The sequence below is a fragment of the Martes martes genome (genome assembly GCF_963455335.1).
Source record: "Martes martes genome assembly, chromosome: 3".
NCBI lineage: Eukaryota > Metazoa > Chordata > Mammalia > Carnivora > Mustelidae > Martes > Martes martes.
This window is the reverse complement of record NC_137890.1, coordinates 31668130-31695741: the sequence shown is the minus strand read 5'-3', so window position 1 is coordinate 31695741 and position 27612 is coordinate 31668130. Positions and strand designations below refer to the sequence as shown.

At 37.8% G+C, this 27612-nt stretch overlaps 1 protein-coding gene across 2 annotated transcripts in view; it reads right to left on the bottom strand.

The window, feature by feature from the left end:
- TBC1D4 (TBC1 domain family member 4) overlaps positions 1 to 27612 on the bottom strand; it is a 189670-nt gene that overhangs the window by 26943 nt on the left and 135115 nt on the right. For both annotated transcript variants that reach the window (XM_080798357.1, XM_080798358.1), the window contains 6 exons: positions 26749 to 26840; positions 26354 to 26464; positions 20942 to 21061; positions 15263 to 15337; positions 13472 to 13698; positions 11463 to 11627 (listed from right to left, as the gene is read on the bottom strand). In XM_080798357.1, coding sequence (XP_080654483.1) covers positions 11463 to 11627; positions 13472 to 13698; positions 15263 to 15337; positions 20942 to 21061; positions 26354 to 26464; positions 26749 to 26840 — 790 coding nt within the window. The remainder of the gene's footprint in view (positions 1 to 11462; positions 11628 to 13471; positions 13699 to 15262; positions 15338 to 20941; positions 21062 to 26353; positions 26465 to 26748; positions 26841 to 27612) is intronic.

The window sequence follows — 27612 nt, the reverse complement described above, 5'->3', positions numbered from 1 at the left end:
AGTAATTAACTCATGCTTTGCTAAAAAATTTGAAAGTGTATTCTAAGCAATGTAAACATTCCATAGAAGGCTCATAAAGGGCTTTCCTTATACTCTTATGGAAAAGGCTGATAAAGATAGCTTCTCATAGCCTGTGGCTCTTAAGATCTGTCTACAAATTGTTAGCCACCAATATCTGGACCATGGCAGAAAGGAACCTGAATAAACGTGGAACAGTCAACCTCGGGATTATTATCAGGTGATATATCAATATAAAACCGTGGTCAATAAGATTGGCTAGGTTAAGATAAAAAATATGCAACATTTCTTCATAGCAGGACTTCACAGAGACTGTATTATGCTGGTATGCATTAGGACACTCCAAGAGAGAAGCAATATACAGACACACCCTCACTTGTTTAAATTACTTGATCCCATAATCACCTTCTCCAATTTTGGGGGAGTTTGAGGGTGTGACATCTTTCTACATTAGTGCTTTATGAAACAAACATGTGGAAATGCTGACCTGCTCTAAAAATGTCATTTCCTAGGAAAGAACATTCTAAGTTATGCTAGGCCTATCTGCAATAAAAGGTCATTATGACTCAAACTCACTTCTGAGACCATTTCTGTTAGCAGCTGGAACACCATGTAATAACTGTGACTGTTAGTGGTGGTAATATTAAGTTTCAAAGCCTCTGAGCTCTCCTGAGAAAATGATGAAGATAATAATATTGACAGGTGGTGATACCACCAAGTGAAGATACGGGACTTTTCTTTTTTTAAAGATTTTATTTATTTATTTGAGAGAGAGACAGTGAGAGAGAGCATGAGAGGTGAGAAGGTCAGAGAGAGAAGCAGACTCCCCTTAGAGCTGGGAGCCCGAAGCGGGACTCGATCCTGGGACTCCAGGATTGTGACCTGAGCTGAAGGCAGTTGCTTAACCAACTGAGCCACCCAGGCGCCCCAGATATGGGGCTTTGATGGAGTCAAGAAGAGTCAGTACTTAGTCAGGAAATGGAGCTGGAAAAACCACCACCCTGCCTCAGTAGTGCTGAGGCCATCAACAGTCAGGAGAGAAATTCTGCACCTGCCTGTCATCGTTGTTTTTATGTCCTCACGGACATCAGGTAATTCAGTTCTCTCTAATCTTGATCTATCTCCCTGGAAATATTCCTTCTGGATTTGCTAAACTAAGGTGAAGTAAGAGACATATGCCCGAGCTGCTGCACAGTTAGCAAGTGTCATGATATGTTCTGATACTTCACGAAGTAGCTGATGCATACATCTGAATACAGTCAAACCCCCTTTGTCATGTATCCAAGATAAATCTATGACCCCACTACGTGTCTATGGTTCAAAACTCCCTGTAATACTGATTAAGTATGTTCACCTTTACTTCCACTTTGGATAGTTGTTTTTTTCATATATACGACTTGAATAACAGAATGCTTATAAAAGATAGACGTTTCTTTGTAAATTTGCACATGACATTTGTTTTTTTCTTCATGGCCTTTATGGACTGATTTTCTCTCCTCAAAATTCATATGCTAAAGTCCTAATTCCCAGTATACCTCACAAAGTGACTATATTTGGAGATTGGTTCTTTAAGGAGATAATTTAATTAATTTATTTGTTTATTTATTTATTTTTATTTATTTAATTAACATATAATGTATTATTTGTTTCAGGGGTACAGGTCTGTGAATCATCAGTCTTACACAATTCACAGCACTCACCATAGCACATACCCTCCCCAATGTCTATCACCCAGCTGTTCCCTCCCTCCCACCTCCATCCCCTCCAGCAACTCTGTTAGTTTCCTGACAGTAAAAGTCTCTTACGGTTTGTCTCACTCCCCAGTCCCATCTTGTTTCATTTTTTCCCCTTCCTTCCCCCCACACCCCCCCGTCCTGCCTTTCAAATTCCTCATATCAGAGAGATCATATGATAATTGTCTTTCTCTGATTGACTTATTTCGCTTAGCATAATACCCTCTAGTTCCATCCACATTGTTGCAAATGGCAAGATTTCAGGGTTTTGGATGGCTGCATAGTACTCCATTTTATATATATACCACATCTTCTTTATCCATTCATCTGTCGATGATAACATCTAGGCTCTTCACTTTGGAAAGTATTAATTGAAGTATTTCCCTTTTGGAAACTGTGAATCAAATGTTCTGTAAATAACAGTTATATTCTGATAAATACCCCTGACGTACTCTGTATCTTCATTTTGGCAACACTATCTTACTAGCAGTTAGTTGCTTAATGTCCAGTATTCAGAATGTATTTCTAGCTCCTGGTAGTTACTAGAAAACAATAGTAAGCACTTAACAAATTTCCATTGCATAAATTAATATTGTAAAACCATATGAAACATTAACTCAGAAGTTTAAGTAAAATGGACAAAAAAGTCATATTGGCTAGGCTAACATGTCAGGAATACCATTTTAAAACCCTGTGTTGGTAGCATGAATTTTAAGCCTTTCTGGCAAAAAGTTCTAACAGCTCTCTTTCCCAAACGTACACACTGAGCCCTGGATGGCACTGGTAAGTATTAACAATGACAGTAGTGTTAGGAAACAACTTAAGGCATCTTTCTTCCAAGTAAGTGTGATTCCCGTCCTACAGAAGAGCATCTATAAACTAAATGAAAGACTTCTGAAGAAGTACCTATTTGAATATGCCTCACGGGGTAAATGTTCAGTAATTCCTCTTTCCTTCTTAGCAGCTCTAACAAAGAGAACTAGAGTAAACTAAACCAAAGGATTGTTAAATTTTTATATTTTAATGCTGGAATTAAAACATCTTTTAAAAATTGCCTTCCAAAAAAAAAAAAAAAAAAATCACGGGTGCCTGAGTGGCTCAGTGGGTTAAAGCCTCTGCCTTTGGCTCAGGTCATGATCCCAGGGTCCTGGGATTGAGCCCTGTATCGGGTTCTCTGCTCGGCGGGGAGCCTGCTTCTCCTTCTCTCTCTCTCTGCCTGCTTCTCCTTCTCTCTCTCTCTGCCTGCCTTTCTGCCTGCTTGTGATTTTTGTCTGTCAAATAAACAAATAAAAATCTTTAAAAAATAAAATAAAAAAAAATCACCTTCCAATTCACTGTTGATGACTCATCAAATGTCTGATAGTACTAAACATAAAACCAAAAACTACCCCTATCAACTTCATTATTGTCTCTAAAATACGTGCTTTGGGGGGACTAGGTCAGAAAACAGGTCCATAAAGTACCCCTCCCATTAGCCCATTACAAAGTTGAAAGTTTCATAACATCTAAAATGTTATATCCTATAATCTAAATAGATTGCCAAATGACACATTTTTCTTCCTAGGTCCGGAATTTAATGGTCAGAATTTATAAGCCAAAAATTAGTAGTCAAAATATAAGATAATGATATACTGAAAAGAACTTACATAACAGACCCTTGATCCTTTATCTTGTACTAAAAAAGGGAATCCTGAAAAAGCAGGCTGGTGGCTGAGAGAAGGCGAAAGCCACCCTGCTTCACTTCATTAGAGAAACCCTGTCTCCTGAAGTCAGAGTCCAGATAAGGCTTTCAAAGCACACAGCTCACCGCAGCTCGCCTTTTGATTTACATGTGCTCAGCAATCTGACTTTCCTAAGGTGGCAATTACATTGTCCTAAGCATTTTACAAGTACAAACTCATTTTATCCTAACAATGGAGTATGTGTTACTTCTGTTCCCATTTTTAGTGAGGAAACTAAGGTCTGAGTAACTTGCCCCCAGCTGCGCGGGCAGTAAGTGGAGGAGCCAGGATTCAAACCCGGGCAGTCTAGAAGCCAGACACTCAGCCACTGCAGCTTATCATGCCAATGAAAATACTCTGCATTCGTTCACACAAAGCACTATCAGACCATGAAAGTAAAGCTGTCCGGACCCCAAGGACCCTGTGTGCTCTAGTGAAAAAGAAGTCAGTCTCTAGCATGAAGTCTTTTGATCAGTATGCCTTTTTCCATCTTTTCAGGGAATAAAGTCATAACTTCAAAGAATTAGGTGTTCATTTATGCAAATGTCTCATTTCTTCTTTGCTTTTGAAATACCTCCATTCCAAAATACAAATACTTTTTAAAATAATGGGATCAAATAAAAAACACATTAATATGGCAGACTATACCTATATTAGTGTACGAATTATCTTTACTTTTTTTTAATGATAAATTACAACTATTTCCTATTTTTTTCATATAGCCTTTTCCCTCCTGCTTTTGCATTTTGGAATACCAACATGCACATTATGAAACTGCTTCCCAAGAGACATATTCAGAAAAAGTATTTTGTGCCAGAATTACCTCTACTGAAAATGTCTGACATTAAAAATGAATAACTAGAAAGGGAAGACAATGTGGAGAATTCCCACATATTTTTGTATTGGTGTATTCTATATATATGTCCTATTACCGGTCAGCAATTAATTAATTAATTAATTAATCCAAAAGGCACCAATGAGAGCTTTACAAGGAGAGGAAACAGCCTATCTTACATGTCATCACCCTGTAGGCTGGGAGGCATTTCCAAGTCCTTCTGAACACAGCATGAATCCAAAGCTATTCAATATAATATGAACCCTCCCACAAAGCTTCAAGATAACTTTTTAATACATCTTTGGCCAAGCAGTTAGAAGCTTCACCACATCAACTATTAAATTAACATTATACTTCTGTGTTCACACAGAATTTTTAAAGCCATACTTCTCTGCTTTAATAACAGTTAATTCACCAGATATTCTATATAAAATGACGATGTTTTCGTGACCACTCACAGGGACTCTACTTTAAGGTTGCAGTCACATTTTACTCCCTCTCCCCCTCCCCCTGCCCCCCACCCAGGGCAATACAGATACATTTTTCACAAAGGTCCTGGGCAAGGACCAATTTACAAAGGGATTATTCTGCTGAGCAGCAAACTGCTCCCCCATCCTCCTGCCACCTAACCCCCACTGAAAATTATCAGCATCATCAAGTCCAAAAAATGACTAGTACTGATTAAAGCTACATGGAAATCACAACGTTTTTTTTTGGTTTTTTGTTTTTTTTTTTAAAGATTTTATTTATTTATTTGACAGACAGAGATCACAAGTAGGCAGAGAGGCAGGCAGAGACAGAGGGTAAAGCAGGCTCCCGGCTGAACAGAGAGCCCGATGCGGGGCTCGATCCCAGGACTCTGGGATCATGACCTAAGCCGAAGGCAGAGGCTTTAACCCACTGAGCCACCCAGGTGCCCCGGAAATCACAACGTTTTACAACTCAAGATAGAATCAAGACTTGATTAATGTGATAGCAACTATGTGACAGAAATCTGAAAAAGCCTTCTCTTTGTAAATACCTCAAGAAAGACTCATGGAACAACATAGTGATGAAACTTCAGCTTTTCCCACAGGATCCATAGTATAATTTAACTCATAGTCCCATCAGATACACTAATAGGTTATCTAAGTCCTGGCTTTCAACTGGGGACAATCCTATCATTCTATGGAAATCTTTACTAGTTAAATAAAATTGATATTGAACTATTCTAGTGGAAAACAATACATAGCATCTAAGCGATGAATCAGAGATAGATTAATCAGCGGAACAATGTGTAAAACAAACAAAAAGAATGAGAAAAACAAAGAGTTTTATTTCCTAAACTCTACATTGAATGCAAATTTTTAAAAGATCAAGTTCTTTGCATTGGAATTTAAAGTATCTCTGGGTAGCAAGCTCATTTGCTTACTCACATCCCTAAAACCTAAAATTAAGAAAATAATATCAAGCAAGATACAAAACATCCCTGGGGCTCAATTTAGCCGTATGTAAAGTAAGGAAATTATAGGCCAAATGATTTCTAAGGTAATAAACAGACCTACTTCTATGCCTATAGTAGAACCTACAAAGACACACAGTAAAATTAACATTTTCATTGGGCTTTTAAAAGTAGATAAAAAGTATTATTTAAAGGTCTTACACCCAACCATTAAAAAGTGCCTGTCAGTGAAAAGTCTCAGTCTTATCAGTGTGGCCAAAATAATTTTCATTTTTCTCCTTTCTCTTTTCTCCTTCTTTTTCATTCTAGTTCCGCCTTTAATATGTGTTTTCACTCCAGCTGGAAAGAAATCTAAATGTTAGTGACTCCAAACAGGAAGATGGGTATGTCTGTTTCACTGGATTCCTGATATAAACTAAGTATAGAAACTAGAACAAAGCAAAAAATAATCATCTTCAATTAAGTTTTTCAGCGATGATTTTGGATGTTTACCAAAAAAACATGCGGGTCAAGAGGAAGAAATGTCACTACAGATGTGGTCAGACTTCCATAATAAGGAAGTAGGTATTTTCCTTTGTCCAGACCTGTGGGAGGTCTGGCCTCCAGCAGTATCTCAAGGTAACCAATGCTGTGCTGGCCTTAGCAGTATCTCAAGTTAATCAATGTGTGAAGAATTAAGGTGAACAGAAATAGATTAACAATCCTCTTTGGGGGAAAACCAGATTGAATTTTATGAGTATGTTTCTTTTAAGATGCTCATTTCTGCATCTTCTCAGGATTTGAAATAAATTCCTTATATATACATATGTACCTCCAAATGAGCAAATTCATTTTCATTAATTCAAAATTAAAATTGGGCTTTGATTGAAGGCCACAGCACCGTACTAAGGAATTGCCAACATGGAATAGAGTAGAAACAGGATTTCTGTTTACAATCAACATTTTATATGATCATTTATGATCTTTGATTACACCAAGCATCACGTTTTCCCTACTACATAACCATCAGAGTACTGGAATGTTGACATGCACTCAGGAGACAGCCAAAACTGCTTTTTAAAAGGAGTGATACTCAGTTGGAAGAAATTATGAATTTTTATAAGAACATATTTAGACCTCAAATCACCTTGATTCTGAAGCGGTGTCCTGTCTAGTACAACAGGAAAAGAAGGAACGACATTAGCACACATACAGAGATATATGTCCAAAATCAGGATTTAGAATAAAAAGGCATTCCCATTAGTCATCAATAAGGCATAGATAAGGCAATAATGAACCATGAGTTATGATAATACTATTTTTATCAGTGAACACAAGAGAACTACATGGAACCAAAACTGTACCACAAAGTACATTAGCAAAAATCTTATTTTCTCACTGAAAAGTCTTACAAATGAATAGCAATAATGATGATCATTTTACTTTTGACCAATGAACTTCAATATAAATGTTTTTTCAGTTACAGGCTTAAAAATTAAGAAGCAATTATAAGGAGTGACAAAGATGACTGCTGACAGAAAGGATATTTCTGATAAATAAATATTATATAAATATACTATATCATTACAAGTATAGTTTAGTCACTAAACAATGAAATAACATTTAACTTTTAAAAATTAATTCAAAGATAAATCAAAACATGCTTATTCCTCTTCCTTAATCATTTCAGTGCTGTGCAGATAAACCTACTTATTAATAAACTATCATATTAAAAATATCTTTGCTTCTTTTTCTCAGCCTGCTTAAAAACAGTAACCTGACATGTTTTTAATAATTCAGGATAGAGGTCCTAGAGAAATTTGCCTAATCTGAGTTTCAAATTTCAAATTAATAGGATTTTTAAAAAGTAGTATGGGTTAGCCTACATGCTAACTTGCCCTATGCTTTATTTGACTACGCATATTTAGAAATACAACTAATAAAATATGAGATACTCAAGTGAAAAGAAAATTATAATTTATGGTATTCTGAACATCCTCCCTTTAATATTCTGCATATTTCCAGATACTACAGTAATTACATATGCATAATGTTCTCTCTGAAAGTAGTGATGAGAAAAGTAGATTCAGAAATCACTGGGTTAAAACCATGCTCTTGACTATCCTTATTCTTAGGAAATATAAGTATTCAGAGGGAAGGGACATGATATATGCAACCTATTCACAAGTGGCTTAGAATGAAGATATATGTATGCATCTATTTACATACATACATAGATATATTTACATATACACATTACATGTTTATATATTTATATATATGTAAATGAACAGAGGAAATAATAAAGAAAATGTGGCAATTTTTAAAAGTTGATGAATCTAGATAAAACATTTGTAGGAGTTCTCCATAATATTTTTTTTAGATTTCCTGTAAATCTAAAATTATTTCCAAGTACAAATTGAAATAACACCCTCTCCAAAACTGTAATAGTACATTTATGTCCAAGTGACTTACTAGTTGAAATAAACCTATTAGAATTTTGTCCAACAATTTTAGTACTGTGGACGTAGTCCTCAATAATGGATAGATATGCACAACTAATAATATATAGGACTACTATTTTTAAAAGATTTTATTTTGTTAAGTAATCTCTATACCCAACATGAAACTCAAATTTCAACCCCAAGATCAAGAATAACACACTCTAAAAACTAAGCCAGCCAGATACCCCAGCAGTACTCTTTGAATAACCAAAAACTAAGGCGCCTGGGTATCTCAGTCGGCTAAGTGTCTGACTCTTGATTTCGGTTCAGGTCATGATCTCGGGGTTGCGATATCAAGCCCCTTGTCGGGCTCTGTGGTGGGCATGGAGCTTGCTTTAGGATTCTCTCCGCCCCTCTCCCTTTGCCCCTCCCACTGCTCAAGCTCTCTCTAAATAGAAAAATAATAAAATAAACCAAAAACTAGAAACAATCCATTTGTCCACTGGCAAAACAAACAAATAAATAAATAAATTGTAACATTAGATGGAATACTATGCAGCAATAAAAAATTAATGAAGTGCACATAAAAATGGGAATGAATCTCAGAAACTAGTGTGCAGCGAAAGAAACCAGAATCATTCCATTTATATAAAGTTCAAAACCAGGCAAATATGAACTATGGTATAAGCAGTCAGGAGGAGGGGAAGGAATTGGGTGGAAAAAGGCGAGGAACTGTGGGAGTGCTGATAGCATTCCAGTTACTGATGGAGGGGGGCACGGCAGGATTCACTCTGTGATAATCCAATGAGCTGTATTCTCATGACTGGTGTACTTTTCTATGAAAATAAAAATTTTAAGTCTCTTTTTGGCCTACTGATTCTAGGCTTGTCAAATTATAAAAATAAATAAAAAGTGTACAGAAGCAAAAGAAAAATGTACAAAAATGTGCTTTCTGATTTTTAGACTTTCTCAGAGCCAAGAAAATATAACAAAGTACAGAACACAGGATTATTTCTAATGATCCTACAAATTTAAATTTTCCCATGAGGGGCGCCTGGGTGACCCAGTGGGTTAAGCCTCTGCCTTCGGTTCAGGTCATGGTCTAGGGGTCCTGGGATCAAGTCCCACATCAGGCTGTCTGCTCAGTGGGGAGCCTGTTTCCCCCTCTTGCTCCTGCCTCTCTGCCAACTTGGGATCTCTGCCTATCAAATAAATAAATAAAATCCTTTAAAAAATTAATTTAAAAAAATAAATAAAATGAAATTTTCCTACAGGTTTTAATATCACTTCAAGTAAGATAGCTACAAAAAGTGGAAATTTTCAATGTAAAACTATTATATACTTGCCTCTGACTTCAATATCCCTCATTAGAATGAGGTACAGAGGACAAAGAAGTGATAAACAAGAAAAATGCCTACACCTACGCAAAACCACTGAAGATGAATATGTAATACTCTACACTATAAATAATCTAAACACTATAAATCTAAGAAAAAGTCACTGTTTTGGTATTCTGCATCCTGTTCACAGCTAACCTTTGACCTTCTCAATGGCTTTTCCTAATTTTCACTTTCAGGCAGGCTTCTGTTTCAGAAGAAAACTGGCACTGTCCAGATGCTCACTTGAACTAACAGAACAATAAGAAACTGCCCATGTGTTTCACTGAGAGTGTTGTATTCCTATTCATCGGTAGTACTATAGAGATAAGGCAAACTGATATTTTTATATATGTATATTGTTGGTTCTCTCAATTAATGGCACATTCCATATATATTATACTGCTTTTGTAGCCAATTTTGTTTAACTCTTCTCCCATAAGGTTGTTCCTGAAAAACCTCTTATCTATGTTTTTAATATTTATTTTTTTAAAGTAATTGCTATACCCAACGTGGGGCTCAAACTCATGACCCCAAGATTTAAGAATCACACACTCTACTAACTAAGCCAGCCAGGCTCCCCTGTGAAAAAACCCTTAAAATCAGTTCTTCAGGTTAACTTTCTTCACTAGAAACTCAATGTATGAACGTGACTTTGTGCCAATTCAGAAGAAATTCAGATTCAAATTGTTTTAAATCCAATATTAACTATCTTTCTTGGAGTGAAAACAGTTGGCACACATAGACAGAAGATACTACTCAGAGATAATTCAAGGATTAGTCTAATGTAACCAGTTACTGAAGGTTTCCCAGTTAAATGCTAACTTGTGGGATATCTTAAGTCTGAAAAAAAATGAGGCCAAAGAATATTCAAGAAAATCTCAGTGGCACACAGGCTGATTGGTAACAGGCATTCCTCTCCTTGACTGCAAGAAGTGCCAAATATCAAATGACTAGAACACCCAAATGTCTATCAGCAAGAGAGTGGATAAACTGTGGCGTATGAAATGGAATACTAGAGATTAAAAAAAAAAAAAAAAAAAAAAAAAGAATGAGTCAATCTACACGTAAAAACCGGAATGAACATCACAAACTTCTAAGCCAACAACAGTCAATCCCTTTAAAAGAATTCCCAACTTAACTGACCACTTTCCAGAGGCTGTCAATATAATTTGGATAATCAGTAAGGTTTCATAACTTAAAATTTTTTAAAAAGACAATTCCCCAAAAATCACTCAATCTAATTTTGTGTAGCTAAAAGCACAAAGAAGAAGATTTAAAAGCTATTATATTTTCAATATTGGAAATGAACCAAAATCAAATATCTATAAGATTCAAGAAATCCTTCCTGCTCTCTGAAAGTTGACATGAACAGGGTAGTACACACATTATGTAATTACACCCAGTTTCAGAGAAGTAAGTCTGTGTCACTGAAAACTCAAAGAAATGCCTAGGATATATTCTATGTACTTAAAAATAAATATATTGTATCCATCACTTAAGTACACTTGTTAAAATCAGTGGCTTTCGGATTCCATTTCATATGCCCAGAGAGGCTAAGAAAAAAAGCACAACTGGGGGAGATTTGCTTAGTCTGTGTTAGCACCAAGGCTTGTTGTAAACAACACAAGGCTGAGACTCTGGAGCATACGGGGTAGAATCACACAGACAGTAGAAAAAGAGATAATTCAAAAAGTAAGATGATCATATTGTTAAAAGCTTCAATACACTGGTTTTAAACGTTTGCTTGATAAAAGTCTTCAGAATTAAAACCAACATATTAGAGATGGATTAGAACAAGCACAGCATACGGATGCATCAACGTCACTCCAAAATTCATCAGCCACTTTTTAGTAACATATCAGTATATCACTGCAGAAAACTTTGCTTTGCAAACAGAGGACACTGATCTCACCTGATTTCATTTTCATACTGTGGGGACAGTCTACCTGAATTCTGGTAAAAGCTTTTCAGGAAAGAGGGGGCAGTGAAGGAAGGGGCAGAGAAGGAGGTGTGTAGACTTGGAAGGCTGGAGGAAGAGATACTCTCCTTGGGCATGCGCCGTACTGATGGAAGAATGCTGAGAAAACACAGCAAATTTGTCTTAATTTAGATTTCGACAAAATCTTCATTCACTATGAAAAAGCATATAAACTGGTTCTTGCTACCGATTGAAGCTTTCCTTTCAAAGGTCAGGGCTGGAAAGAGGGGAGCATGCAGTCATCTCTTTGGATGACCATGACCTAGCTCACTCTTCACAAACTGACCTCCTCGCCCAGCATGACCAACCAGACGTGTTGGTCTCTGAAAAATTCTTCAAGATTTTAGGACAAACGGTGTTTGTTTTTACATGCAAAAGATACTTCAAGGGAAAAAAGTAGGAAAGCAGAAATAATTACAGGAAACACGTTCCTGTGAAAGATTATCAGTAGTTCAAAGACTTAGCTATTTTAAAGATATAAACCCCTCAAAAAATTTAGGAACAACATGTTTGGTTGTTGAAAGCCATCATAATACCTCTGGCTTAACAAACATTAATGTCCATGTACTCTCTGCAGCCTGTGGGACTGTGTCCACAGTTTGCCCTGAATCCTTGAACCTCCTCCACTGACTGCTATTTTCAAAAGATTCCTTTCCTAGCAAGTTTTCACAATAGCACAAATAGTATCTTTTCATATTGACAAGAATTATTTGAGCATCTACATTATAAGATGTAAGGAGAAATAGAGAAATCATTTATAAAAAGTTTAAAATAATGTTTTAAGTTCTTGACAACATTTCCTGCAAAAAACAGACTGATTGCTTTGTGTAAATAAAAATGAAGTGGTCATTTTAAAAAAACCCTTGATAGACACATGAACACTTAATCTTTTTTTAGAAAAGAAACTCTGAGAAAAATTAATTCTGTTACTCTCTTTTATTTTCATATATCTGAAATATCTATCTTTTTTCTAAGTATCAAATCAGTCAAAAAACAACACTGAAGATAAAATAGTATCCTTAAAAGAAATGTGGGTAAATTTGATAACAGCTAATTAATTAATATAATTATTATATGTAAATATAACTAATATAATTAATTAAGTAGTAATATGTAATCAACAATTCATCTTCCCTTTCACTTAGAGTTCTGGATTTCCCTTCAACTGGGATGACTATTGGATTGTTTCCTGGATCAAACTCTCAGGCAAAGAAGGAAAACAAAATTAATTCTAGGATACCAATTCTGATATGTGCAACACAGGAAGAAGCAAAACCATGCTGCAATTCTGGATTTACGCCCTTTATTATATCTTACCAAATGCCAAACAATTCTGTTTAATTATTTCTTAAATACCATATCAGATCATTTCTAATGGACACTTCCTGTCAGTTATGAAATATGTATTCTTCTTTACAGACATCCTTTTGTTCTAGATAAAATTTTTAATAATTTTCATTTTTGGCTTTAATTCATTATGAAATATAGCTAAATTTCATCACAGGTACGAAGGTAACTTAGGTGATTTTTTTAACCCTTGTATTTTATTATAGGCTAACAGGACATTCTACCGCTATGTAGGTGATTTTCAAATTTGCTGACTCTGTTTCATTAAAGCCACCATCAAAAAAGACACTGAGTAACATGTGTTGTCACCAAGTTTTTCAGAGAATACAATTGCATAATATCTTGTTTTCCCCATTTTTCGGGGGGGGGGGAGTGTCTTCATCCGAAATGCTTTAATTCTTCTCTTGGGGGTGTACCTTAAATCTTGCCCTGTTTCTTTCAGTAATGAAGGTTTTTATAATTCAATTCATTTTTCTGGTCTTTCTAAAACCAAAATGTCGACAGCATGAAGTCACAATAAATCTTGACTCCATACTGATCAGAACAAGTGACAGAAGAATTGTATTTCATCTTCCAGAAAGGAGGTTTGGACTCACCTGCACTGTTCGCTGGAGCTCTGCCTCAGAAGAGGGGAGCGGACACCGTGAGCTCTCCCATCCTGCAAATTCAGCTTTCTCTTTGTGCTTGAAGGTGGGTGGCTGAATGTGTGTGCCCGTCTTCGAAACTGTGGGGAGTCAGAATCCTCTTCGGGGAACGTTTGCCAAGCTGAGGACAGTGGGGAGGCTGGTGGTGTTCCCGGTGGAGAGTCTCCTGGTGAATAGTCCTGAAAAGCAAGTCGAAGTGAAGTCTTTTTTTCCTACATGGGTCATGGCAGACCTGCTTCAACACACAGAGCCCAAAAGTGACAGGGTGCCTCTTCTTCCTCTTGAGTCATGACAAAACTTTTTTTTTTTTTTCACTCAATCCATGCTGAAGGCTAATCAGTATCACCACAACCCATTTCTTCTGATAAGCAGCTGTAACCCAGCATCCGTAAAGATAGGCAGAAAGTGAAAGGAATGATAAGAAAAGGTATTCTTTCCCCCTAACACTTTGTGGTAAAACGCTATGGCTACTGTACTTTTCTCACTGTTGCCAGAAAGATGAAAAGGCATCATGACCAAAAGAGGGTGGAGTCTGTGTTTACGTATCTACTGATTTCCGTGACATATCGGCTGCATGTTTCCTGTACTGTCAAAACAATATCACAATGCTTGAGCGTCCAAGTTCCATGGCAAAGCCTTCAGGAAAGTAAAATAAAGCCTGTTAAGTATCTTCCCTCACTGTGGATGTTTCTCTCCAATGACATGTTCCCTGAGGTAAAATTTTTTAAAAGACATGAAAAACAGGAAATGAATGAAAACTGAGCTATGCCGGAATGCCTCTCATATTGCATGGGGAGACATCATAAATCTCTCAATTTAGACAGGTATGCTGTTTATGCTTTCCAAAACAGGCACCACTGTAGAAATGTTGAGCTTGATAAACATGGCTTGGGGTTAACAGACTCGGAGCGAGACTGAATTCTGTCGACACAAAGTTCAGCAAAAATATTTTAGTGTTTTCCATAAGAAAACTGGTTGCATAGACCTCAGGTTACATATTGTGTGATCCAGGAAGCAGAAAATCAAACCTACTGAGAACTGTCTATGAGATAAAGAGGAGCCTAATGTGACCGTTAATATGGCGGGGCTGGAGGTGGGGTTAGAAATGGAGGAAAGTAATGTGGAGACAAAACAAACCATAAAAAGATCGCGGTACCAGTGCTGTAATTACAGGGCTTATTTTTCCGTGGCTTTGAATCAACAGTTGCCCAAATACTGTCCTCCCAAGCCTACTATCTCCGAACAGTAAAAACCTGATAGAGCTCCAGGAGCCTGGAAGAGGGTGTGTTCTGTCCTAACACGACAAAGGGGCAGCTGAGCAGAGAGCAACATACTTTCCAGAGCCTTTTTATTTAAAACAATAGTATTTTTAATTTAGTTTAGCTTCGATTCAATACCTTAAATTTAATTTTAAAGATTTTATTTATTTGACACAGAGAGAGAGATGATCACAAGTAGGCAGAGAGGCAGGCAGAGAAAGAGGGGGAAGCAGGCTCCCTGCTGAGCAGAAAGCCCCATGCGGAACTCGATCCCAGGACCCTGGGATTATGACCCCAGCTGAAGGCAGAGGCTTAATCCTCTGAGCCACCCAGGCGCCCACCTTAAATTTAATTTTAATAATAATGAATATTTGTTAAAAGCCGTAAGGGACTCAACACAAAACGAGGGCGTGATATTACCCTATCAGTGTCGGTTTTTGTCAAGCGGCAATTAGTACTAAAAATGAGAACCGAGATGGGATACCTTCTCCGAAGCAAGGCTGTTGGACCGCTCGAAGCTGTCCATACTTCCAAGCCGACCTCTCATTCTGTTAGCTCCCTGAATGAAGAGAATAAAATTCAGCTGTTCATATGGTTTAAATTTTTACTTTAAACTATAAAAGGCAGTCGCCTCCTTAGGTTAGCATTAAATAGATACTTCTGCAGTTCGCTCAAATTTGTCCGCAGTATTCACAACCATGCCTGCAAGGTAAACAGAACCATGTGTTACCTACTTATGCTGCTTCTAAATCAGTCATTAGATAACTAGATACTCAGACCAAGCTTTTTGATGTTACTCTGGTTATAAGGTTGAACAACCTTCATCCATAAGATCAGGAGAACTGCGTAAGATCAGAGAGTACCCCATTCGCTTCATGTCTCATACAAATAAACACAACCATTGAAGGCAGAACACACAAACCACAACCGTTATAAAGAAAATGATTTAATACATGCAACACAAGCTAGATGGCAAACATCATCGTTCACGTTGTAGGATTATAACAAACAGGTTTTTCAAAACTGTGTCATGAAATGCACAGATTTAGTTTCCTTCATTCTTCCATAATGCAAACTACATCAAGAAAGTATTTTTCTCTAGAAGACTGCATATCAGTCTGCTTCAATACTGGTTCTTGATTTCCTTTTTATGGTTGTTTGGTATGAAATTCATGGATGATCTGAGAAAGAGGAACCGAAGCAATCGTCTCATCTACTATATACTTTACTGTTATTACAACTCCTATCTTGTACAATCTGTTTTTCATGTAGTCAACAAGTATCTCAGCAATCACAAATTTATTACAAAAGTCACCCATAGAACTCAGTGTGGTCAAACATCACATAATCCATCAATTGCAATTTTTTTTTCCTTCTTCGTTGAGTTTCCCATTCTAGAAACTCGTCTTTCTGCCCTACTCTAGATAGGTTGTAATTTAGACTTGCCCAGTATTTTTCTTTACTATCAACCTAGACATCTCCTTTAATACTACCCTATGTCGAAATTTGTGTCTTTGATCCCATGTCTTCCTTTTTTTTTTTTTTTTTTTAGTTTACTTCCTCATTTTGGTGGAGTAAATACTCCAGGTGCCTTCTAAGAAAGGGAGATTGGGGTATTTTCTCTTTCTGCAATTCCTACCACTCTGCTTTTGGACCTTTAGACTGATTCTTCAAGTTTTTCCTTCGTCCTATTTTCCATTTCTTTGTCATTTTGCTTTACTTTCTGGAAGAGTTTTTCAACTCTTGCATCCCAGACTTCGGTTGAATTTTCCTTTTTATGTCTACTACCAGAAAGTTCTACCAGTTCTTTCTTCGTCACCCAATTGACAGTTGATTCAACTGTTCACTCCAGTGACTCTTGTTGTCTCTCAACTGACTATTTTATATTGATGGTATCCCACACCAAGTTTTATAGAAGCAATCTTTATTTTTAGCTATGTATATTAATTATAGTTTTCTCTTTCTGGTGGCACCATAAATAACAACTATACCAACAGTAAAATTAATAGCTGCATCAAATACTAATGAGTTCCTACAATCTGCTATATACCGTGTTAAGCATTTTATAATGCATTATCTCATTTAATCCTCACAAAAACTCTATGAGGTAGGTATAGTTACATAGCTCAACTTTACCATTAAGGAGACTGAAATTCTGATAGATTATGCTGCCAAAGTTTACACAGCTAGTTAAGGACAGGGCAGCAATTTGAACCCAGGATGTTCAGCTTAACAGTGAAGCTCTTGAACTGGTACCCACATCTCCTAGAAACAGAGCTTTGTGAAAAGTGGAATTATTGATAAAACTAAGTAGCCGAAGCTGGTAATTTTGCAAATGTCCTAGAACCTGGTCAAGGTTCTTTCAGTTCTTCAGTTTTATGCAGAACAGGAGATAGTTCCAGAATAAGCTATATTTGTGGCTGCCTGCTTATCTTAAAACAGGTTATTTGGTCACAATCAAGTAACAAGTTGGACAGGTATCAAATCCTTGCCGTTATTAGAAAAGCACTTAAATCACACATTTTACTCATGGTAGTGTTTTATCCGTATGTTTGTGTGTGTGTGTATGTGCACAAAGAAAAACAAACTTTAAAATTATTCTCTACCACGGTCGTTAATTCAGACATTTCAACAAGAAAGGACAATGGATAGTAAGTACTCTGAGAGAAACACAAAATGAGGGCTATTTTCCTACGATGCATGCTTTATACTGTAAATATCCCCCATTTGAAAATACATATCAATAAACATATTAGTAAAAATTTCCGTCTGGAGAACTCTAACTTCAGAAAAAGCAAGACAAACAAACAGAATACAAGACTGTCTTTTCACCATTGAGCAGATAGCTTTTTCAATTTAACTATATGATGATTTGGTAATACATGTGTCAAGCCTTTTCCCTTGGACCCACTTTTTTTTTTAAAGATTTTATTTATTTATTTGTCAGAGAAAGAGAGGGAGAGAGAGAGAGAGCGAGCACAGGCAGAGGCAAAGGGAGAAGCAGGCTCCCTGCCAAGCAAGGAGCCCGATGTGGGACTCGATCCCAGGACGCTGGGATCATGACCTGAGCCGAAGGCAGCTGCTTAACCAACTGAGCCACCCAGGTGTCCCTCCCTTGGACCCACTTTTTAATGTTAATGAGCCGAGCTTCTAGGCATTTTAAAAAACATACCCTATTTCATAAACAACCATAGTTAGTTAAATAAACTGTCTAGATATTTAAAAATGGCAGCAATTAGGAGCCACACTCTATGATCGGAGTGTCAATTTTCTACTATGTAACTCAGAAAGAAAGAGATAAACTAACCAGTTTTAGAAGTACACAAACCTCTTTTCTATGTAACCTTTAACACAACATGGGTAGCTGCCAACCTTCCCCTTAAGTCTGTTCTGTTGCACATGGCGCAAGCAAGATCTTGTTAGGTCACATAATTTATGGCACTTGGCAGCACTGTGCGGCACCAGCCACGGTCTCCGCCTTGACCAAAATAGACGGGCTGTGCCCTTGCTGAGATCACAGACGCTCAAGGCCAGGAGAGCGGCACTTCAAAGTCAGCCCTGCAGCGTTGTGCAGAACGCCAAGGTACTAAATGGGGATAAGGAGAATAACACTCTAAGTCCCCTTTGGTCATTGTGTAAAGGACAGAGTTTCCAGAGCTCACCACTGTTCATACCATCTCATATCTACAGGGGGATATTTTCTTAACAGACTGACATTTCAGTCTCATAGTAACATGACGTAAGCACGTTATCAATATACACATCTCACAAGTGGGAAAACTGGCAGGAAAGGTAAATAATTTGTCCGAGATCATAAATAGAAAACCTACATCAATATAAAATCGAGATCATAAATATAAAGCCAGGTCTTGAATTCAAGGTCCCCTGACCACCTACTTAAATGGCTTTTCCACTAAAATTCTCACTAAATGCTATGGAAGAGAGGGGAGGGAGGGAAGGGAGAAGGGAAGGAGGGAGTGAGAAAGGAAGGAAAGGGAGAGAGAGAAGGAACACACGTAATTTATAAATACTGAAAAAAAATGGAGGAAAGTTTTATGAAATGTTGCGTTCACACACTTCTGATTCATCTCCTAGAATTCTCTTTTCCTCCATTCTGTCTTCTGCTGACAACAGTATTGATAACTGATCATGCTCACTATAAGGCTTTTGCTAGAATCAGAAGAATTTCAATCATTAAGCGGAATACCCATAAAAGTAATCTGAGTTCTGGCAAAGAAATAAAAATAAGTACACCCTTTATCAGAAGGTACCGTCCTAATGTTCTACTGCACTTAACTTTCTCAATCCTGACCCTTTGGAAGACAAGGTTCGTTATTTTGTAGACCGTACCTCAGTGTGGGTTTACTGATGCCCCCTCATGATTTGATTCATGTCCCTGCCCCTTTGGCAAGAATAGCACAGAAGTTCTGTATTCTCTGTATCAAGTGGCACAAGATTTCAATATGTCCCATTGCTGAGGACGTTCCATTGGATCACTTGACTAAGGTGGTGTCTGCCAGCCTTCTCCACTGGAAAGTTACTACTTTTGTCTTTGCAATTAATAAGTATTAATTAAATCTAGTAAATATCCTGATCATGATTAAATTTCCAAGGTATGCTTTCATTTTTCATATCAGAGTAAGTCCATCATTTCCTATTTTCTATTAACAGGTTACAATCCTTTGCTATCATTTATTTTAATGTTTACAGGTCAACGGTGAGAGCCCTTCAAGGTATTTATGACATACCACCATCTTTCTCTGAGCATTCCCTTCCTAGCTACAACATCCGCATGCTCCGGGCTTATCCTGTGCTTTCCTCTGCAGTCCTGGAATCAGACATTTCTCCCAGGATTCTAGTTCCTTCTTGTAGAATGATATACAGAAACCAAAATCTGGATGTTTGGTGTCCCCAAACAGGCTTAATTTAATCTCTAGTATTTGCATAAAAGCTGTTCCCAGTTCCTATCAGTGAACAGAGCCAGGGACCCTATCTCTCTCACACACACACACACACACACACACACACACACGTGATAACATATATTTTAAAATAAATTAAAATATATTAACGATATTAAAAATTCAAAAGTACATAGATAGATAACCAGGATCACATACTGTTACCTCTGAGTTGAATCCAACAACGTAGCATTTATTCTAATTTCTTCCCTCTTCATATTTGCAATTCCCTTTTCCCAGATCCCAGTTCCATATTTGACCAGTCCCTTGTGTGTAAAATTCTCCACAACTCTCACCTCACAGATGCTTTTCATCCTACTCAGGTTCCAACTTCTGACATCGAGGCTGCCATCCACATACAGAATGCCATCCTCACCCTGCTCAAGGACACTAACACCTTGTAACAGGCAACTTGAAAGCCTTCTCCCCTCCGCTCACGCTGGCTGTGACACCCTGCACTGGGCCATCCTTCTGCAGGATGGGTTTCCTCGTTGGCTCTAGCTCTGACTTCCTGAACCAGGTTGCCCTCCTACATGAATATCCTCCTCACCACACTCTGGTTTCCACATGCTGCACTAGGCCACCCCCCACAGAGCACCTCATTAGCCTCTGTATCCCCACTCTGAGCCACTGTGGGTCCCCCATCCTCCAGCTCTAAGACATCTACCTTGCCTGGGCTCATCTAAGAGCTTTAGGACTGAATTATTCAGGAAGAGAAAAATGAAGGGAAGAGAAATCACTTTTGATAGTAAAATAAAACACATAATAAAATAAATGGAATACATAAATTCCTATTAATATTATTTTAGTATTTCCTGTCAGCTCTTAATAATAGCAAAATGAAGCTTATTTTATAACTTTATGTGACAAATGATAATAAGTTCATATAATATTGGACGTCAATATTCTATTTCCCCTTTTTTATACATATATCTCTACTACTAAATCTCTTCTCAAACTTAGGTATTAGAGGCATCAGAATAAATCATGAGCTTACTTAAAGTCAGTTAACTAAAAAACAAAAAACAAAAAAAACATTAAAAAAATAAAGTCAGTTAACTACATTAAAGTTATCTTAGTAGTTTCTTGTTGTGTTTTTTTTTTTTTAAGGAAATTTTCCATGAGTCAGTTGAGAGTGAAGTAAAACAGTCAGCAAACACAGACATTAATATCTAATTGAGAGCGTCTCAGTTTAATCTTACCCTTGAGAAGATATTTTCCAGGGAGCTAGTTAAAGATCTCTTCGCTTTATTTTTCAGAATGTCAAGTTTAAACCTTCCACTGCTTGTTGCATTTTCCGGGATTGTACTATTTGAAATAGTCTATAGAAAGAAAAACAGATAAATTTTAGTTTAGAAACGCTCAAGGTTAAATGAGGCTTTAAATATGGGCTTGACTAAGCCATTAAGAAGCACAAGAATTCTTTTGTAGCTCTATTAAGGAGTAATAATTTAGGTTCCACACTGTGAGCATACAGATTATAAGGGCAGGGATTCACTTTTTAATATTATAAGTAATAAAAAACCACAGAAGATCTTTCCTTTATGCCTTTCTTTCTGCTAATATATTCCTATTGGATTTAACAAAAATTAAACTCGAGATGTCAATTTTTACTGCTATTCTGATTAACAACTATAATCATCCCTCTCCAAGCTGCATATTTTATATCCAAATTACCAAGGAAAACACAGAAAATCACTCTCAAAGAACACAACATCTTCTAGTAAAACTGAATCTTGCTAATGCCTCTGTGACAATCCCATTTTCATTTGTGAGTGAGTTGTTTATCTTTCAAATCAACAAGTACTCATTAATAGTACTAAACTGAATGAGAATCTACAATATGTCCCCTATACTAGGTTCTTTCTCTGTTTTTTCTGTTGCACTAACAAGCTACTATGTTGGCAGTGCTAGAAAATTTCCAAGAGAAACACTTTATTATTTGTTTGAGAACAGAATATATTCACATTAAACAGTAACACAAAGCAACATGTATCAAATCTGGAAGCATAAAAATTGGTTGTGGTTCTCAGTGGTCAGGGATAAAAAAAAAGACAAGATTCTACAGGCAGAAAAAAAAATGGGGATAGAGAAGTTCCCAGCACGGGAGAGGATGTTAGCAAAACCATGAAGACCAATGCTCATGGGACAGGGAGTCAGTGCAGGTGTTTGGCTAAAACTAAGGAAAGTAGGTCAAGGTTAACTTGGAAAAGTGAGGCTGGAGATGAAATTTTAAATAGGAAGAAATTACTGATCAGAATTTATAAGCAGAGGAGCATCACTGTACAAATAATATTTGGGGAAATATTTATCTGAAAGGACTATTCAAAAATCACCTAAAGGACAGAAAATCAGAAACTGAAAGACAGATGAGAGAATTCAGCACAGTCCATACAGAAGGCAATAAAAGGTCTACATTAGAATTGGCTAACAGATCTAAGCTACTGATAAAAAGAAATACAACCCCCATTAAGAAAGGAAAGAAAACAATGAATATGGATGTAGAATAGACTGGGCTCAGGTGTGGATAAAGGACTGAGAGGACATTCTTCTCAGGCTTTCAGGCAAAGAACATGACTAAAAGAGGGAAGTTGTATTGGGTACTTAGCACAGTGCCTGACATAGTAGCTGCTCAGTTAATACGAATAAATGAAAGGAAGAAAGGAAGGAGGGAGGGACATAGGGAGGCAAAGAGTTAGACTGAACTTAACTACTAGCAAGAAAACAATTTCTTAAAGTCTCCTGTTCTGGCAAATAATCCAATCGAGAAATGGGCAGAAGACATGAACAGACATTTCTGTAAAGAAGACATCCAGATGGCCAACAGACACATGAAAAAGTCCTCTATGTCACGCGGCATCAGGGAAATACAAATCAAAACCACAATGAAATACCACCTCACACCAGTCAGAATGACTAAAATTAACAAGTCAGGAAACGACCGATGTTGACAAGGATACAAAGAAAGGGGAACCCTCCTACACTGTTGGTGGGAATGCAAGCTGGGGCAGCCACTCTGGAAAACAGTATGGAGGTTCCCCAAAAAGTGAAAATAGAGCTACCCTATGACCCAGCATTCGCACTACTGGGTATTTACCCTAAAAATACAAATGTAGTGATCCAAAGGGGCACATGAACCTGAAATGTTTATAGCAACAATGTCCACAATAGCCAAACTATGGAAAGAATCTAGATGTCCATCAACAGATGAATGGATAAAGAAGATATGGTATACACACACACACACACACACACACACACACACACACACACACACAAAATGGAATACTATGCAGCCATCAAAAGAAAGGAAATATTGCCATTTGCAATGAGGTGGATGGAACTAGAGAGTATGCTGTGCGAAATAAGTCAATTAGAGAAAGACAACTATCATATGATCTCTCTGATATGAGGAATTTGAGAGGCAGAGTGGGGGCTTTTGGGGGATAGGGAAGGGAAAAAATGAAACAAGATTGGATCAGGAGGGAGACAAACCATAAGAGAGTCTTAATCTCACAAGACAAACTGAGAGTTGCTAGGGGAGAGGGAGTAGGGAGAAGGTGGCTGGATTATAGACATTGAGGAAGGTATGTGCTCTGTTGAGTGCTTGAAATGTGTAAGCCTGATGATTCACAGACTTGTACCCCTGGGGCAAATAATACATTATATATTAATAAAAATATTTTTTAAAAGATTTTATTTATTTCTTTGACAGACGGAGATCACAAGTAGGCAGAGAGAGAGGAGAAAGCAGGCTCTCCACAGAGCAGAGAGCCCGATGCGGGGCTCGATCCCAGGACCTTGGGATCATGACCTGAGCCAAAGGCAGAGGCTTTAACCCACTGAGCCACCCAGGCACCCCTAAAAATAATTTTTAAAAAAAGACCACATCCCCACATTTTCAATAAATCAGCCAGCTTGTACAATACATTAAAAAAAAAAAAAAAAGTCTCCTATTCTGGGATCTTTAGTGCCCTCCATCACCAAGAAGATGCATATTCCTGCTCACATGCTGCTTTGGGCATCTAGTCAACATCACTATCACCACCAGTGACTAAAATCAGCAAATCCATTAACAGATTTCAGTCTTTATGTTTCTTGACCTTCCTGTGTCACCGGACATGGCTTGATGTTCTAACTTGAATTTTTCCCCTACCTTGGTCACCCACCATAGCAAATCTCTTCCAGTCTCTTTCTACCCTATCCTCCTCTTTTAGTCTTTTTTGCTGGTACCATTTTAACTCACTCATTGCATGAAACGCAAGGGTTCCTCAGTACCTCCACTTTGACTTCAAATCTATGCCAAAGCTCATTGTCTTCCATATTTACATCAACTCAAATACCTCTGTGAGTACCAAGTCCATTTTTCTAATTAAATCTCAAACACATTTCTTTTTTCCTTTTTTTGGGCGGGGGGAGGTGGAGAGACAGAGAGCACACACAGCTGGGGGTACGGCAGAAGGAGAGGGAGAGAGAAAATCTGAAGCAGGATCTATGTCCAGCACAGAGCCTGATGCGGGGCTCGATCTCACCACCCTGAGATCATGACCTGAGCCGAAATCAAGAGTCAGACACTTAACTGCCTGAGCCACCCAGGCGTCCCTCAAACACACTTCTAACCCTTATCTCCTACTTCTTATTTCCACCCCTTGTCCCACACTTGTTTTCTTACTGTATTTCCAGCTCAATTTCATCCACTTCCCCCACATCTGACACTCTTAAGTACCTCCCAGCAATCCCCTTTCCCTTCCTTGACACATGTTCCCGGGTCACACACAAAGTCCCAATGATCATGCCTCCAAATAGCTCATCTCATTCCCCTCCCCACATCTCCTGTAGTGCTCTAGCTCAGCTTCTCTCCAAGACAAAATAAATTTTTAAAGACAGAATCACTCAATCTATTTATGTACCAGTGTTCTGTCTGTCTGGGGCATACTTGTATCATTGTACCAATCCCACCATATCTCCATATTTTACTTTATTTGATTACATGTTGATTTCTCCTCCTCAACAATTCGATGGCAGAAAACAGTGGTCATTATTCAACATCATTTCCTAGTGCACAGTATACAACTTGATAAAAGTTTATGCAATAATTACATGAATCACTTCTCACATATTCTATTATAAAATTCTCCTGATTTGGAAATGTGACTTCAGCCCTATCACTGTCAACCCTCTCACCCATCAACCTGTCCCACAAATCAGCCATCACTATGACAACAGTATTATCTTTTATTTTTTTAAAGATTTTATTTATTTATTTGTCAGAGAGAGAGATCACAAGCAAGGGTAACACCAGAGGGAGAAGCAGTCTCCCCGTTAAGCAAGGAGCCCGATATGGGGCTCAATCCCAGGACCCTGGGATCATGACCTGAACTGAGGGCAGGCACTCAACAGACTGAGCCACTCAGGCACCCCAGAATTATCTCCTTAAATTACAAATCTGATCTCACGCTCTTACCTTCAATGACAAAGTCAGCCTTAGCACTTAAAGTTCTTCATCATCTCACCACTGCCTATCCTTCCAGCCATTATTTCCCCATCAATCGCAAGGGCATCCTAAAAACCCAGTAAGTATTCTGAAGGCCTGCATGGAGTATGTTCTGGTCAGTTACTGCATAACTTTGTGCTCAATGTCCCTTTCTTAAAAAACACTTCCTGGACTTTTTCCATTAACAAACTATCTTCCCTAAAACTTTGGTCCCCTGCATCCCCACCAAAAAATTTCTTCCTCTTGAATTCTTGAATTCTTGAATTCTTCCCTCCATCCTTACTCTGTATTCTGACCCTAAAGCAAACACATAGCTACTTTTGAGCTCACTGCACATTCTTTTAAGAAGCCTGACTGTTGCCTCTATTCTACGTGTCCATTTATCGATTTGCATTATTCCCCTTTCCAATATTTGAGCTCTTCCCTGGAGGACTCATTCATCTTTCTGGTTCACCATTATCACACAGCTTGGCTCAAAGAAGATTCTCTCAAGGAGCTGGTTGGATGAATACAATTCAGGAATCACTAAAGAAAGTGATATGTGACTTCTTCTGAATAGACTGAAATACAGACTAACCTGACTACGTGTTACTGAGAAGTAACTATGTCATCATCTCCTTACAAGGCTGTTGTTGGTGTCTTGCGTTATCTAGATGCAGCTGGAAACACATTCTCAACCACGTGCATAAAAATACCAGACCTTCGTTTACATCTAAAATTACTATTTCCAAAATACTACTGCTTCTTTGGGTGTTTGCTATTTACCCTTCAAGGTTGTGTAAACTTGTAATGAAATAAAATGTTCATATGAATTTGAAATAAAATGGATCAATATAACCAAAAGAGCATGTTCGTTCTAAATCATGAACATTTGTTATTACCGTTTTTATACCAAGAACCCATTTTTTTCACATTTTAAAACCCATCATTGTTTTATCTCAATGTTAAAACCTCCTATAAAACTCCTAAGATGCTGAAAAATAAATCTGGCTGATAGAAGTTTGGCCCTAAAGGTGAGAACACAAAGAAAAGAAACTCCTTTCACCTCTTCTATGATACTTGGACCAAATATATAAACACAGCTAAAGTAGGTCAAGGGAAAAAAAAAACATCTCCTCACCGATGGGCCTTCTCCAATGTGAATGTGTGTCTTCTGCTTGGCTTCACACATCTGCCTCAGATGTAAAATCACAAGTTCATTCTCCTCCTGGTCACTGACGGGCTTCATTTTCTGTCCAACAGACAAACCAAGAGCACACGATGCAACACAGCTTCTCTCATTTTATTGTGTTCCCACTTGGTTTTATGTGTCTGGCAGACAGACATAAACAAAGCTAAGTGTTTCACTGCTCTCAGAAGCAAGAGTAGCAGTGGTATTCTAGTTACTATCATATATAGAGCAACAGGATATTTATCTTTAGCTTGTGAGAGAGGAGTGAAAAAAAAAAACCCTACATAAACAGAATCCGATTCTCGTTTCTTATATCTTATTTGGGAGAATATAAATCACGTTACCTGAACTCGCTCAAAGATGTCCGCTTGCTCGTAATCTGTCAGTGATGAGAGATGCCTCTGGATGACCAGCTTGGCTCTCGGAGGGTAGAGACCTACGGAAAATGACGGGGATAAGTATTAAACAGAGCGTAACTGCAGAAATCAAAATGCATATATCATGCATGACAGCTTGGCCCTTTGCCAGCAGGCTCTGAGGTTAAACCTTCTCAAGGAGAGGTGTTCCAGAAGAAGACCTTGAAGACCTTGGAACACACCTTGAAACACTACCATGAAATGATGAAGGCTAGATGGAACCCTTAGCAAAATCAGCAGCCCCCTGTCAGTTATCATGAAGTCAGAATTATTTTTTTTAAGATTTTATTTATTTATTCGACAGAGACAGAGATCACAAGTAGGCAGAGAGGCAGACAGACAGAGAGGAGGAAGCAGGCTCCCCACTGAGCAGAGAGCCCGATGCGGGGCTCGATCCCAGGACCCTGGGATCATGACCTGAGCCGAAGGCAGAGTCTTTAACCCACTGAGCCACTCAGGCGCCCCATGAAGTCAGAATTATTAACCAGAAGTTTCTAAAGGATACCAAATCACCGCAATAACCAGGTGCCATTTAGTATATGAACAAACATAGACACCACAGAAACTCATCGGTGAATACTAGCATTGCCCAAAATGTCTAAGCTTAAACCATGACATAATACCAATTTAATATTAATAATATTAAAAGGCAGAGCCACAGCATAAACAGGAATCTCTCCTCCTCATGCAGGTCTCATTCCATGGTAACAAAATTTCAGGAATAGCATTAGTACCTAGTGACATAATTAGTTCTATTATTCCACCATGAAATCGTTACCTCTTTCAATCATG